We start from the raw sequence: 15,857 nt of genomic DNA, 5'->3' as shown, positions 1-15,857 counted from the left end.
TCAGCGCGCCGTGCGGCACTTCCGTTTCCGCCCCGCGAGTTCCGGCCCCGCTCGGTCCGTCCCATCCCGGTTTCCCTTCCGCTCCCTCTCGGTCCTTCCTCCGCTCCCTCCCGGTTCTTCCACTCCCTCCAGATCCCCACCCCGCATCCTCCTCCCGCTGTCCTTCCCGGTCCCTCCGGTGTCCTTCCCGCTTCCTCCTGCTCCTCTCCCGGTGTCCTCTCGTTCTCTCCAGATTCCCACCGAGCTCCTCCTCCCATCCCTCACAGCTCCCCACCCTGTGTCCTTCCCCGTGTTCTTTCCGCTCCCTCCCGGTGCTTCCTGGTCCCTCCGCTCTCTCACGGTGCTTTCCAGTCCCTTCTGGTCCCTTCAGATCCCCTCGGTGTCCTTCCCGCTCCCTCTTAGTCCTTCCCGCTCCTTCCGTCTCCACTCCGGTCCTTCCCGCTCCCTCTCAATTCTTCCGCTCCTTCCCGGTATCCCTCCCGGTTTCTTCTGCTCCCTCCCGGTCCTTCGCGGTCCCTCCCGGTGTGCCTCCCTCGTATTCCCGGTCGCTCCTTCTCCTTTCCAGTCCCTCTGCTCTTTCCCACTCCCTCTGCTCCTTCCCTCTTCCCCTCCCGGTAGTTCCCGGTGCCGTGTCGTTCCCTCGCAGCCTTTCGAAGGCCTTTCGAAGCTCTTTTCAGCGTAACCATCGCGTTAAAAACCTCTTTTCAATAACTAAAGGCCTGTAAAGTGCTGGTTGTCTCGTGGCTGCTGTCCCACAGCTGTTTGGGTAAGAGGAAAGCGTGAGCCAGCACTTAATTTTATCATCATTACCCTTATTTTATTACATATGCAGCTTTTATTAGCGTTTTTATAATCATTTTTATCCTTTATAACCCATTTTGAAAGCTGGCTGTTCAAAAAGTTACCTGTTATTCCCCAGGCTTGAAGCTGTGGATGCTTCAGTGAGTGAATTGTCATTTAGGAAGCATAAAGGAAGTTTAGCAAACATCCTGAGGATGTTTTCCTTGCTGTGACAATGTTAATTGTGATTAAACTACATGTGAAGTGTGGTGGTGGTGGCATTAAAATCCCCCTTGCTGCCTTTCCTCCCCTCTAATCACCTTTGCTAATCAGCTAAGCTGAAATTGGGCTGTTATCCTGGTGATGCTTGTTAGAAACACAGTGAGGAACCTCCAGTTCAACGTGTGAATTCCAAGCAGAGAGTGGGAAAAGGAGATGCTGGTGGTGTGCTGGGTGAGAGGGGCAGAATTCCATGTGATCATGAAGGATCCCAAGTTTATTTCCCTTCCAAGCCAAACCCAGCTGTGATCCTATGAAATTCCTCTCCTTGGGGAAATCCAGTCCTCTCACTCCAGCATCCAAGCTGGTCCCAAAAAGAAGAGCAGCCTAAACCTCTTGGTTTTGTTCCACTCGAAGTGCTTCTAGGCAACTCTGAATAACAAGGACACTGAAATGGAATAAACTTTCCTGAATATCATGGTTTTCCAAGAACTGAATTTACTCTTTCTTAATTACTCATTAAGCAGAGATTTTGGTGACAATTCCAAATGTTTTTCCTCAACCAGAAAAGTCATTTGTGGGTTTTATTGGTGTGGCAGCAGCACAGGGAAGCTGGGAGGAAACCGGAGACTTGAATGGAAGATCTAGGGAATCATTCCTAGTGGTACTGTAAGTATTTAGGAATACAGTAAGAAGGAAGAGGATAATTCTTGCCTCTAGGCCCCAAAGTTTTAATTACTAAGACATCTCCCTGCAGTTTTTCACTCAGCAGAGAGTGTAAAGAGAAAGCAACTCTGCTAGGGGTTGTGTGCCTGGGAGTGAAAGGGATTTATTGTGAATTCTGGGCCATGTTTAACATCTCATGGTTATTTTTTGTAAGTTCTGGCCCGTGTTGAATGGGTCAGAGTGTATTTTCTTTGGTTTGGGGGGCTAAAGGCCTTATCAGAGCCCTTTGGTACCTTACCAGAGCTCTTTCCTGGCCTCCTAGCCCAGGTTTTAGGGGTTTGTTAACCAATACCTGAGAGAAACTTGTAATTATTAAAGTGCACTAAGAGATCTGTTGGTGCTTGAAAGCTATGTGGATTGGGCTCTGAGTGTCCTGGATTGCTCTGTGTCCAGGCACAGATCCATGACCTTGGGGGTATGTTGGGAATCATTAGTCCAGGGCCTTTGTTCTACTTTGCTTGCAGAGCTGGATTTGGAGCATGGAGCCCATCTCCCTGCCTGAACCAGGGATTCCTGCAGCAGAGAGCTCATCTGTGCCACAGGAAACATTCCATGTGCTGGTGGGGGTGACTGGGAGTGTGGCTGCCCTGAAGCTGCCCCTGCTGATCGCTGAACTGCTGAAAATCCCTGGGGTGAGTGAAGCTGTTGGTGAAGCTCTGTAAAGTTGGTTTTTGAGTAGAGATCGCTTGGGTTCTGCAGGGAGAAACGTTCCTCCTAGGAGCCCTTTAGTTTGAAAATTTCTTGGAGGAGGATTATTGGTTTTCCTGCCATTTAACACTTGAAAAGGTCTTAACTTTGGGTGGTTTTATTCTGGGACTTGACCTTGTCTACCAGATTATCAGATGTGGCTCCAGACAGAGGTGGTGCTTCTGGACTTGAATTCTTCAGGACAGTGCAGTTTCCCTCAGTGGGAAGTGGATTTTCCAAACACAAACACTGCTGTCTGACCAAGGGAGGGAAAGCAGACCTTGGAAAACCAGAAATAGAAGCTATAAGCTGCTCTATGTGTCTCTGTAGTGTTTGTTTTACTCTTTCCTGTCTGGAGTAACAATGGTGCCCAGCAGAGGCCACTGGTGACTGCTCAGGGAGGGAAATGTGCTCTTTGCTGCTGGAGAATAAAGTCAGAGGAAACTTTCCAGCAATGAAGCAAGTATTTTGGCACAGTGAACTCAAAAGAGTGGCAAGTGCAGGAGGCTGCACTTAAATATGCAGCTATATTGGTTAGATTCCTTCATGGAGATCCTTTAGGATGATTTGGAAGGCTTTACTTCGTGGATGCATTGATGTAGAGGCAGATGAGGTGCTGATTGAGCTGGTTGATGTTGATATCCAAGCTGGAAAGGATCCTGGAGGTGAGGCATGGGTTGCAAAGAGAGGCTTCAGTTGATTTATTGCTTGACCTGAATCGATTAGCAAGGCCACAGGTCCCAGACTAAAGGAAGAAGGACAAACCAAAATGACATGAAGGAAGGGATGATCAGCCCAGAGTCAGATGCAGATCTTCTAATCCTCTCCTTCCTGGATTAGCTTGGCTATTGTCTCTTCTCCATTGCTCCTGATGCTTGGAGCATCCTTGTGTGCAGGTGGCAGATAGAATGGAGATGACCCGTGGTAGGAGTGTGGGTCAAACCCTTTCCTTCTCTCAGTTTGATTCCTAATTCAAAGCTGCATCATCTGGACTCAAACTCTCTGTGCAGGTCTGGGACATCCAGTGCAGGCTTTGTGCCACTAATTTTAGTTTTTAGTTGTACAAAAAGCAAAAGTGAAATGTCTAGAAGTTTCTAACACTTTGTTTATTCAGCTAAATGATTTGTTTCATTTCTGCTGTGATTTCAAGGCCTGCTGAGTCAGTGTCACTTTCTCATGGAGTTTGGTGAGTCCTGCACAAGGCTCTTGCATCAGTTTCTTCACTGCTGGAGCAGAACTCTACAAAGCCCTCGGTGGAGGCAGGGCAGGAGCAGAGGAAAGCTTTGATTCCAGAGGAGATGTGGTCAGAGGTTTGAAAGGAGAGTGGTTAGTTTAAATAGATTGTTTTGGCTGAAATGGTCTGTGGAGAACAACTTGGCAGAGTGACTTGGCTGTTCATTAACATCTCCTCCAGGGTGCCAGTGGGTGGGACTACATCCCACTGCCTTTGCTTCTGCCTCTTTGGAGATGTGGGAAATTTAGATGGCAGCATCTTACACCTTTCAGGTCATTGCCCTTGCCCCTGGTGTGGTGGAAAAGAGCATAGTGTCTTAGCATCGCACACACCTGATCCCTAGAACTTTTCACTGGCCTGACAGGAACACCATGGCAAAAATCAGATTGGCAGGATATTGGTTAGTCAATTGTTGGGGTCCTTTTGAGTAACGGACTACAGCACACCAGTATGATATAAAATAGCCAATTTTATTATGGTCACCTAACAGTTTTTATAGTATAAAGTCTCCTGTACATGCAGCCACGCTCTGATCACATGATTTTTGTTTGGTTCCTCCCTTTGGCCAAACGTACAATTCTTACTTGTGATAGTTTACAATTTTAAGCTGTATCCCACTCTCACATCCTGGGAAACTGATAGCAAGGGTTACATAGTATATATGAGAAGATAATTAGTGGCACTATTCTAGCTTGTTAGCAAAACGACTTCTCTGTAAGACTGTAATAATAACCAGACCTAAAAACCCTGGCAGCAGGAGAAAACAAGACCATTATAAAGTGATGGATTGAAGCCACAGGAATGCTTGAAGCCAGAAACAAGGTCAGCAAGACCTACATTTTGTGTCTTATTTAAATTGCTTGAGCATTCCTTTAACTTGCTCAAGTTACAGCTCCTCAGCTAGCCAGGTCCCAACATTGGAGCATCCTTGTGTGTAGGTGCCAGATAGAATGGAGATGACCCGTGGTAGGAATGTGGGTCAAACCCTTTCCTTCTCTCAGTTTGATTCCTAATTCAAAGCTGCAGACATCTGGACTCGAACTCTCTGTGCAGGTCTGGGACATCCAGTGCAGGCTTTGTGGCCATTGATTTTATTTTTTAGGTGCATAAAAAGCAAAAGTGAAATGTCTAGAAGTTTCTAACACTTTGTTTATTCAGCTAAATTGTTTGTTTCCTCATTTCTGCTGTGATTTCAAGGCCTGCTGAGTCAGTGTCACTTTCTCATGGAGTTTGGTGAGTCCTGCACAAGGCTCTTGCATCAGTTTCTTCACTGCTGGAGCAGAACTCTACAAAGCCCTCGGTGGAGGCAGGGCAGGAGCAGAGGAAAGCTTTGATTCCAGAGGAGATGTGGTCAGAGGTTTGAAAGGAGAGTGGTTAGTTTAAATAGATTGTTTTGGCTGAAATGGTCTGTGGAGAACAACTTGGCAGAGTGACTTGGCTGTTCATTAACATCTCCTCCAGGGTGCCAGTGGGTGGGACTACATCCCACTGCCTTTGCTTCTGCCTCTTTGGAGATGTGGGAAATTTAGATGGCAGCATCTTACACCTTTCAGGTCATTGCCCTTGCCCCTGGTGTGGTGGAAAAGAGCATAGTGTCTTAGCATCGCACACACCTGATCCCTAGAACTTTTCACTGGCCTGACAGGAACACCATGGCAAAAATCAGATTGGCAGGATATTGGTTAGTCATAGTCTTTGGGGAAACCTTAGAGCCATTTCCAGTGCCTAAAAGGGCTACAGGAGAGCTGGAGAGGAACTTTGGAGTGCCAGGACAAGGCGAATGGCTTCCCACTGCCAGAGGGCAGGGCTAGATGGGATATTGGGAAGGAATTCTTCCCTGTGAGGGTAGTGAGGCACTGGCACAGGTTGTTCAGATAAACTCCATCCCTGGAAATGTTCCAGGCCAGGTTGGATGGGCCTTGGAGCAACCTGGGCTAGTGGAAGGTGTCCCTGCCCATGGCAGGGAGTGAAACTTGATCACCTTCATCTCCTTTGCAAGCCAAACTATCCTGTGATTCCATGATAAAGAAAGGACAAACTTTTCTGTGGGTGAGATGTTCTGCTCTTGAAGCTGCAGGATGTCTGCTGGGTTTCAGTCACACCATGTCTTTCCACTGTGGACCTGCCAGGTAGGCCCTGCCTCAGCTGACAGAGGAGCTGCTTATTCTCTTCTTCTTGGGCTGTCAGGAAAGGTCTTGCTGTTAAAACAGAGCAGGTTACTAAAAATTAATCAGACACACACCCCCTTAAGTAAGGGCTGTGCCAGGAGAATCCTCTAGCAGAGATCAACACAGGGAAGCAGTTTTGCAGTAAAGTTTATCTGGGAGATTTTACTTAAGTGGCCCGTGCCAAAACCTAATCTAAAGCTAATGTAAACTGTTTCCAGTGAAGGAGTTTGAGTGTGGCTAGACTGCCTTCACTGTTTAAGGAACCCACAGGGCAAACAGAGCCTTTGCCAGGTAAATAGAAAGAAAAAAACCTCTGTGGACTAAAGTGATCTTGAGAACACTCATCTCTTTCCAGTGCAGCTGCAGGGACTTGAAAGACTTGCTCAGAACAAGAGAAGCAGAGCCCACCCCAGCAGGAGACCTTAATGAGGGAGAATATTTCACTTTCCTGGGGGAATGGTGGGGTCAGCAGCACTCAGCCTCCTTTGAACAGAGCAGAGGGATCTCTGCTATGCTCTGGCTGGTGGTGTCTTGGATGCAGTGCTCGACAGCCAGAGCTATTCCCTAATCCTGGGCTTAATCTTGGCAGAAATAAGTATATTATTTTTAATGGTCCCATTTCAGGGAGCAGATAGTCCTCCTCGAACTGCACCTTGCTCTTTCAAATCCCCAAAGAAATGCTCTGTTGCAGCCTGTGAAGTTCACACCTCACCTGAGCCCACAGTGCAGCACAGAGCAGCACTAGCACCTTCCTGGGGGTGTGTGGCTCTGAGCTGCTTCCTGTGGGCTGAGGTTTGCATGGAAACAATCCACCTCAGGGCTGTGAATGTGAGCTTCACACTCCAAAACACTAGAGCCAGCTGTGATTCCAAGTCAGGGCCACTTGGAAAAGAACAGGTATTTGGAAGAGGCAAAGAAACAGAGTACCAAAAGCTCCTGTCATGTGCAGCTATGTTTTCCCAGCACTTTTCCTTCAGGAAATTAGGAAAATTACCAATGACCACAGTAGGCCAAGGCTGGGATTTTCTTCTGCTCCTATAGAATGCAGGGAATCAACACTGCCTCATTCCCAGTGGTGCTGGAAGCTGGGAGAACATGATTTGTCCCATCAGCTGCTGCTGTTTGAGAGAACTCCTGGGAGGCTGGAAGTTCCAGCAGTTGGTTTTAGCAGGGATGCACACACTGATTGCTTCATCAATGTTCTACCTCAGGCCACAGTTTTCCAGCAGGAAGGAGTTGCTAGTTTCTCCCCATCTCTGTTGGGCCAACAGAACCACACAGTGGGTTCTATGAGCTGCTGGAAGCAGCAGGCAGTGGCTGAAAGTGGAAAATACCATGGAAAAGGGATTTTTCTTACTGTCATCATTGGCCTGAGGTGCATCTTCCACATTAGCAGTCTTCAGAGTGCTCCCTGCATGTGTTGTCCTGGCTGTTGACTGGTTTAAGGAGCAGCCTTGTGAGGCATTGAGGGTGGAAGTCCAGTTGGATGAGTGTTCAGGGCATGCAGAGCCACTGGGACACTGGCTGTGCTTTGGGGCTGATCTGGTGTTGGCACCTCTGACTCACTGCCTGTGACAGGAGCTGTTGGCAACATTTCTCAGAGCTACACCACATGTAGAAGGCAGGAAAAAACAACCTTTTCCCACTTGTTAAGATGTGTGCAGGAGGAAATGAGAGGCTCACGTGTCGTAGGGCACCCCAGCACCTTCCAAGTGTGTGTGTGTCAGATAAACACCTGAGGGATGGGACACGGTTTCCCCAGTAGATGCCAATGCTGAAGGTTCCAGTAGCTTTCAGCAGGGCAGACAGGTTTGTCTGAGATTCCAGAGAGAACCTTCCTTTCACCCAGTCTCTTTGTGGGAGCCACTGGGTTACTGCACCCTGTGCTAGGAACATACCCACACAGAGGTTTTCTTCTTCCCATCTCACCTTGACAGGAAGGATGGCTGCAACAGACAGCTCCAACTTGCTTCTGGAAAGACCAGCAAGTCTCCTGAACACTGTTTTCAAAAGTACCATCCCATAGTCTGTAGCTTCTTTGGGGCTAGGAGATCATGGAGAGAGAGAGAGAGAAAGTTGGTGCAGGAGGAGACAGACAGGTGCACAGTGTGATCCAGGAAATCCTACTCTGTGTTCCAAAGCTGCTTTTCCCTGAGAATCCTGGGGCAGCAGAGGTGGGTGCTGGCCCTCAGCAGCTCTTTTGATCACTCAGCACTGAGCTTCCTCTTGGCTTCCAGTGTGGGAAGAGCAATCCATGCCAGCATTCCCCCTTGGCAGTGTGGCTCAGGGAATCCACTGAGGTTTCTCCTCCCTTTGGCAGGTGTGGCTGAGGATGAAAGGGCATCTTTCACAGGGCTCTGCTTGGCTGCTTCTTGCTGTCCCTTTGAAGTTCTGTGCCGAGCTACACCTCCTTGCCAGCTGCACTGTCCTCACTGCTGTCCTTTCTGTGAACATGTTTGCCAGGTGTAGGTTGGCATGGAATGAGTCTCTGGCTCTTGTGGATACCTGTGGTGGCCTGGCCTGTCAGCTGGGAATAGGGAAAGCCCTGTGAGAAGCCACCGAGCTTGGAAAATTGTCCTCAAGTCTAACCATTGGTCTTTCTTTCTGCTTAGCTCGAGGTGAAGGTGGTCACAACTGAGAGAGCAAAGCACTTCTACAACACTCGGGAGATTCCTGTCCCCCTCTACAGTGATGAAGATGAGTGGCAGGTGAGTTGTTCTTGCATGTAGAAGCATTTGGAGAAGAGAAGGTTGTGTGGATACCTCAGAGCAACGTGACAGGACAAGGAGCAATGGGGAGAAATTGAAAGAGGGAAATTTAGATTAGATCTTAGGCAGATGTTTTCCCTGTGAGGGTGGTGAGACACTGGCACAGGTTGCCCAGGGAGGCTGTGGCTGCCCCAACCCTGGCAGTGTTCAAAGCCAGGTTGGGTAAAGCCTTGAGCAACCTGCTCTGGTGGGAGTTGTCCCTGCCCAGGGCAGGGGGTTGGGACTGGATGATCTCTAAGGTCTATTCCAACCCCTTAACAGTCTATGGAACTATGAGTCCTCTAAGTTTCTTTGCAAGCAACCACAGTTATTTCTTTTGAAAATCCTAGGCCAAGACTCACCTCTTTGGTCTAGTAATGTCTGTTTGGAAAATGACATTTGAAGAACATGCTGTGAGCCAGGAGGAAGGGAAAGCTGTGCTGTTGGGGTGGAGGATTTTTTCCTGTCACAGCAGTCCTACTGCAGGCAGAGAGGGTGACAGTGGTCCCTGGGCTCAGCTGCTGGGAGAGGAGTGTCAGGAAATGTCAAGAAAGCCACTGCAGAGCTGTGGTGAGTGTGTGGTGCTTGGCGTGAGTCATGCTTGTCACACAGGCAGCAGCTCCATGCTCAGCTCTCAGGGCTGTCAACAGCTCTCCATGCTGTGAAATGCCTTTTTCTCCTGGCTATGGTTTTGCTGAGCATCCTTGAGTATGAAGAGGTTTGCTGTAGATTCAGCAAGGTTTGTTTTTCCATACATCTTATCTCTACTTTGCAGTACTGATCCAAGGACAAAATGCTCTACTCTTCCCACTGCACCTGCCAATGCACTCACACATGAGCATTGCTGCAAGTGGAGAGAGATATGCCAATGGCAACAGCCAGGAAGCTTTTTGGCTGGTCTAGTAGATTGGTGGAGATCTACTGGATCCCAAGGTGCTACAGGTCCAGGCAGTTATTCCTGAGGAGCCCTGAGTGGGGTGGTAGAAGGTACAGGTCGAGCTTTGAGGTTTGCTGGCACTCTGGAGAGCAGGCACTGAGCCCTTAGTGTGGGAAATGAGCCTGCTCAGCATCTATTGGGGAGATACTTCACTCTGACAATAACAATACCATTTTCAGTGCTACTATTAAAAACCAGAAGTGAGTGGAGGAGGTAGGACAGGGCTTCAGGAAGCCCCAGCTTCCCGGATGTTGTCTTTTTGTTGTGGTTTCCCATGACTCAGAGAAGGAGCAGTTTGTGGCCCTGATGCACCCCATGCTGGCCTGTGGTTGTGTGTCCTCTGGGGATTAAGCACCTGATGCTGTTTGCTGCTGAGCTCTTAAGTTCAGGATTCTATCGGGCAACTCAGGACTTTAGTGAAAATAGAAATATTCACTCAAGAATGAGTATTTCAAGGAGAAGCTGTGGCTGTGCCATCCCTGGAAGTGTTTCAGGCCAGGTTGGACAGGGCTTGGAGCAACCTGGGCTAGTGGAAGGTGTCCCTGCCCATGGCAGGGGATGAAATGGAACGAGCTTTAAGGTCTGTTCAACTCTATGCATTCCATAATTCTAAGAGCCAAGAGAGGAGGGAAATACTTAGTTGGCCAAACCTCTTCCATCCCAATGAAAGCCAACAAGACTGTTCCCTGCAGTACCTCAGAGGTTTCTCTTTGCTGCTGTGAGTGTGAGTAGGGGAGTGCATCCTAATTAAATTGCCTTGTGCAGTCAGGGGTGCAAACCTCATTAAAAGCCACTGGACAGCTTCACCTCAGTGTGAAACTTATAAATTCCATGGGTTCTCCAGGAAATGTAACCCTGGATTGGTGCTGGCTGGTAGGATGGAGCTCTGCTCTCTGCTCCAGCATGTTGAGGGAGCTCTTAGGAATAATTCCATAGCTGAGGGATGCTGTGGATGGGGAAAACTCCTTCCTGTGAGGTGAAACCTATGGCTGTCAGAGGTGTGAACTGTCTCTGCAGGGAGAGAATCCCACACATCAGATTCCACACATCTCTGCCATCCCTTAGCTGTGCCTCCTAACCACAGGAGTGTGTTTGCTGGGGTGGGATTGGTGAGGCTCCCAGCACTCCCTGTGGGGTTGGTTTGGTGATGTCCATGCTGTCTCCCTGCCCTGCAGCTGTGGAAAGGTCGCTCAGACCCTGTTCTGCACATCGAGCTGCGGCGCTGGGCTCACCTCATGGTGGTGGCACCCCTGGATGCCAACACGCTGGCAAAGGTGGCCAATGGCATCTGTGACAACCTCCTGGTGAGTAACCAGTACCGCTCCTGTCACCCCCTACATCTGTCTGACCTCTCCTTCCTGGAAACTTGTGCTTCTGCAGCATCACAGACAGTGAGATTTGCATGTTCTGCTCCCACTTCATCTGCTTGTCTCTCTCTTCCTCAGGATGGTTCTTCTCAAACAGTGGTTCTCTCCTTCCCTCATCCACTGCCATTCCCAGTCCTCAGCTCTCAGTTTCTTCCCTTATTTCCTAGTCCCTGATTTGTGCCTTTCCTGCTTTTTCTGGAGGGTGATAGTTCTTTCTACCTCCATCCTCTCTCTATCCTTTGTGTACACACACACTCACTTTTGAGTTCCTCTCTGCATTTTTTCAGTGCTATCTGGAAAGACACCTGCGAGATCAGATAAAACTGTTTACTTCCTGCTTCCTCACCTCCTCCCTCACCTAACATTCAAACATGCTCACACTCACCTTCCAGTCTCAGCTACGGAGTATTTTGCTTGTTCAGGCTTGGTGTTTTGGTATTTCAAGTGCTCTTTAGGCTCTTCAGGCTAATCAAAAAGGTGTATTAAAAGAGAATATGCTTCTCTGTTGGGTGCTGGGCACCTTCAGCAGGGCTCAATGCTTTGTGGCCAGGCATTAACCACACAAAAGATCTGCATGACTGACAACCTTTTGGGTAAGAAAAACCTATAAATGAACAAAATCCACCCAGAGCAGATCTCTAGGGATCTGAGAGGAGCCAGAAAGAGCTGTGGAAGGGACAATTGATGTCTTGTCCTTCTGGGGCCCCTCACTACCATGGAGTGATGATTTAGCAGAGGGAAGAGCCCAGGAAGGATGTCAGGGATTCATGGCTTCACAGATTCCTGCCAGGCTTTTCAGAGAGCCTTGTGAAGGGAAGAGGTTCCTCCTCCAAAGGAAAGCAAGTGCTGGAGGTGCTGGTTGGCAGCTTAGAACAGATTCCAGCAGATTTCCCTGAGCTGGGAAGGTTCAAGTCACAGGACATAAACAAGGATGGGCACAGCCCAGCACCAGGGACTGCTGCTCCCTGGGGAGCTCCTTGGCACGACTGAAATGCTGCTAGGCCTGGGAAAACTGATGGATATTGTGTCAGGAACAAGCAGCATTTCTCTTTCTAAGGAGCTGAGGTAATAACTGGGATATGATTCCCTGTAGCACACAGGAGCTGCTTGATGATTTGTTCTTTTCCAGCACCTCCTGCAGCAGCCCAGGTGTGTTCTGCTTGTATCCTAGAAGCAGCAGTGCTTCCCTGGTGAGGAGTCATGGATCCAGCTGGCATATCCCTTCATAAGGACTCTCTTGCTAACTTCCAGTGTTCAGTTTTGCAGCTTTTCTGAAGGTGTTGCCCAGGGATCTGTGGTCACCCCTCAGCTTCTCTGTTTCCCCCATGGGCTGGCAGGCTGCACACATCCTATTCCAGCTTGGTTTGCTCCAGCCTGGGCTGTTTGCTTGGATGAGCAGGATGGGATCTCTCCTCTTTGGAGCCTCCCTCAGCTTTCCTGCCCCTCAGAGAGGAGCTTGGCTGGAATGTGATACAAATGAGGCTCAGCCTCATGGGTTAGCCCAGCTGTGCTGACAGAGTGAGGCTTTTGGCCTCAAAGCATCACCCAGGCTGGGAGAGCACTCCTGTACAGCAGAGGGCTGGGAAGGAAGGAGGAAATCCAACCCATGTCTTGGCCTCTCTCACAGACTTGTGTCATCCGCGCGTGGGACTTGAGCAAACCTCTGCTCTTCTGCCCAGCCATGAACACAGCCATGTGGGAACATCCCATCACTGCTCGGCAGGTGGAGCAGCTCAAAGGCTTTGGCTACACCGAGATCCCCTGTGTGGTGAAGAAACTGGTGTGTGGAGATGAAGGTCAGTCCTTTTCCCTGGCTCCTGCCCCTCTCCCTACCCTAACCCTCAAATCCCAAAGGAACGTGTTCCTTTGCCACGTAGTCTCCAAGGTATCCAACTGCAGGTGTACAAAGCTGAAGCTTTTCCCTCTATCTATTATTATTCCTCTTCATTAATTTCTGAGTAGCATTAAGAGCCCATCCAAGCCTGAGATTGCCCAGAAATGCTCATTGAAGGGGAGAGGAGATCAAAGAGAAGGAAAGCTCTGCCCTCAGCCTTATCAGCCTGGGATTTGAGTGTCCTGACTTCGTCCTCTGCTGTGATTGAGAGCTGTTCTCCTCGTGCCTCAGTTCCTCAGCTCTGTCATCAGGATAAAATCTTATCCCTGAGAGCAGCCAGTGAGCAAAGCCCTTTGCACATGTGGCCGAGGGCGTAGCTGGACACACATTAAATGTTGTTGTTGTTGCCTGGGCTACTTTGCAGCTTCTCAATGGAGTTCTGAGTTGACATCAGACTTCTCTGGGAGGTGAAGGAGGAGAGTGGGGGAAGTTGTCATGCTCAGATTCAATAGATTTCATTTGCAGTGCAATTAAACACTACTGAAATGGTCTCATCTGCATTTTAGGAGATGATGTCCATGAAGGTATTTTGACTTGTGGGAAGGTTGGAGAAAGGGTTTGATACAAACCATTTGGATGAATGGATTTGCTCATTTATTAGGATTTTATTGGACAAATTCCCAGCTGCAGTCATAAATACAAACATGCTACTACTTGCATAGTACTATACTTCTAACTTCATGGACCAACTCCAACCCCTGCAGGATTTTAACCTGTCAGTCCAATAAACAGTTTGTAGCAAAGACAGGGGGTTCAAAGGGCCTTCACAGTTAAATCCTAGGGCTGGCTTAGTTTGGGAATCCTTAGGGAGGTACAAAGCCTCCAGAGAGTGGTTTGTTTGGAGCTGAGAACTAGGAAATATTTACAATTAGGTAAGAGTAGTCAAGTAACTAACTGAGGCATCAGTTGAAATGTCCTGGATGATTATCCTTCCACTGGGATTTTAGACATGATTACATCAAATTTCTTCATATCCAGCTCAACTGTGAGAGCAAAGTCCTACAGGGATGGAGGAGAGGGATGGCATGGATAGCTGGGGCAGGAGTAACCACATCTGACTCGACTCCACTTGTGTCTGTGAGTCAATTCACAAGAAGATTTTCCTGTTGGCAAACCCCAAGGATTTTCCTGGCAGTTTGGAGGGAAATTATGGCAGTAATGGATTCCACCTCTCTGAAGATCCGAACTAGTCACCACCACTGACTTTTTTCATCCCTTCCCCACTCTTTTCAGGCCTTTCACCTTCCACACTGAGTTTGGTTTTGTGGGTTCCATCCCCACAGAGCTTTGCCCCAGCAGCAGGTAGCAAAGCTCCCACATCTGCTGCAGAAGAAAGAAGATTCAGTTTGCCCCAGTTTTGACTGTTGACACTGTGGTTTGCTTTGCTGCAGAAGAGCTTTATCTTCCTCAACCCATGTGGTTGGTCCCCCTGAAAGGAGCCACTGCCACTGAGTTTCTGCGTTCCAAGCTTTAGCTGATCCATTTGTTTCTCTTAACACATGGGTTTGGACAGAAAATGCAGCTTAAAGAGTGTTAAAATAACCAGTGAAATGGAGTTGGGTTCCTTCACTGGATAAGTTTCCATGCTGGCACTATCTCCATCATGCTTGGCTTTCTCAAGCCTGGCATGCTGGCAGCTTTCTGTAGCTGTGGTTGGCAAGATTTGGCTTTGCTAAACCTAAAAATTCACCTATGAATTGCCAGAGCTGTTGAAAAATTGGCTGGTGGAGGAGGAGGAAGGCATTGGGAGGGTTCTGGAAGGCTGGAGCTCTGCCAGACTGCAGAGGTAGGCAGGGGAGTTTGTCTTCTTCAGCTGCACTTGTCAAGTGCAGTTCCTCCTCGAGGTTAGGAGAAGAGAAGGGCCCAAATCTGCCTGCAGCTTGTCCACAGGATGCTCCAGACCTCCTGGGGTTTACAGAATGGGAAAAGAGGAAAGAAAAACCTCCCAGGACTATTTCCTGATGAGCACAAGGCATTTATCTTAAATGATAAGAGCAATTAGCCAGCAGGACAAAAAAAATCAATAGACTCTCTCCTTTCAGTCCTCCAATGGAGTTAAATCCTGTGGGAGAAGCATCATTCCTCAGCTCCAAACAAATGTCAGGAGCAAATGGAGTGAGTTCTGAGGATTCAGCAAGGTTGGACAAAATGATTTAATCATCTCTAGCCTTAAAACTCTGACCCTGAGCTTTTAAAGCATTTCAGAGGTGTAGATTAGATGTTCATCTGGCAACTAAGCAGTCCAAAAGGAAAAGCTTTTCCATTTCCAAGCACTCAGGCTTCTTCAAGAGTTACTCCCAAGGTTCAAGCTGGTGGGAATCCAGGACAGCTCTAACTGCAGAGTCATGGGAATGCAATGGATTCACCAAGTCTTTTGTATAGGCAAAGCCCATTTCAACAAGATACTGAAAACACACAATGTTGATGCTGGAGAAGGGAGGGGAAAGAGGGAATTTTGCTCCACACACACTTTTTGGGGAAGTTTTGCACATTTTCCTCCTTCCTGGATCTCACCATGTACCTTTGCTCTTGCCCTGCAGGCCGAGGTGCCATGGCAGAAGTATGGACCATCGTGGAGAGAGTTAAAAGGAGCCTTGAAGAACTGCATGTGCCAAGGCAGAGCTGATGTTTTGGCACGTAAATGGTGGTTCTGTGCCTTCCTGAGGCTTTGGAGATAAAGCCAGCAGGAAGCTGAGCCCTGCATACCTCTGGCATGCACACACACAGCTGCTCTTCAACCCAAGGAGCCAACGGTTGTCTTCCAGCTGGTGCCAAACTGAACTATGGTACATCACCACAGGCTTTGAACAACCAAAGCCAAGAATGTGCTGCTTTAGTGTGGCAAACTCTAAAGTGGTGTTTAAAGCTCTAAAGGTGGTACCTTGCAGAGAGGGAGGAATGTTCCCAAGGCTGCTCAGTCCCCAGAAGTTCTCATGTGCTCCATCCTGAGGAGGCTGCAGGAGGTATTTCAGCTCCAGTGGGTTCCCCAAGAACTTCCAGAGAGGAAAATGCTGTGCAAATCCTTGTGGGGGGATAATGCCAGCTCCTTCCAACATGTGTGTTTTGGACTATCCCTGTTCTCCAAAGCCTGGGCTGTA

The 15,857-nt window shown here is 48.6% G+C and overlaps 1 protein-coding gene across 1 annotated transcript; it reads left to right on the top strand.

Annotated features, from left to right (window-relative positions):
- The first annotated feature begins 2,197 nt into the window (after positions 1–2,197).
- Positions 2,198–15,621, top strand: PPCDC (phosphopantothenoylcysteine decarboxylase). Its single transcript, XM_009084370.1, has 5 exons — positions 2,198–2,357; positions 8,427–8,522; positions 10,674–10,802; positions 12,493–12,661; positions 15,300–15,621. The coding sequence occupies exons 1-5, from the start codon at positions 2,205–2,207 to the stop codon at positions 15,383–15,385; spliced, it is 633 nt and encodes a 210-aa protein (XP_009082618.1). The 5' UTR covers positions 2,198–2,204; the 3' UTR covers positions 15,386–15,621.
- The last annotated feature ends 236 nt before the right edge of the window (positions 15,622–15,857 follow it).

Source organism: Acanthisitta chloris, unplaced genomic scaffold (genome assembly GCF_000695815.1).
Source record: "Acanthisitta chloris isolate BGI_N310 unplaced genomic scaffold, ASM69581v1 scaffold10611, whole genome shotgun sequence".
Taxonomy (NCBI): Eukaryota; Metazoa; Chordata; class Aves; order Passeriformes; family Acanthisittidae; genus Acanthisitta; species Acanthisitta chloris.
The sequence above is the reverse complement of the archived record's forward strand: the minus strand, read 5'-3'. Positions and strand labels throughout refer to the sequence as shown.

Bases quoted from the DNA above. Each gene is read 5' to 3' on its own strand.
- PPCDC (XM_009084370.1), top strand. From the start codon at position 2,205: ATGGAGCCCATCTCCCTGCCTGAACCAGGGATTCCTGCAGCAGAGAGC. The intron at 2,358-8,426 runs GTGAGTGAAGCT...CTTTCTGCTTAG, and splicing joins AACTGCTGAAAATCCCTGGG to CTCGAGGTGAAGGTGGTCAC. The intron at 12,662-15,299 runs GTCAGTCCTTTT...CTTGCCCTGCAG, and splicing joins ACTGGTGTGTGGAGATGAAG to GCCGAGGTGCCATGGCAGAA.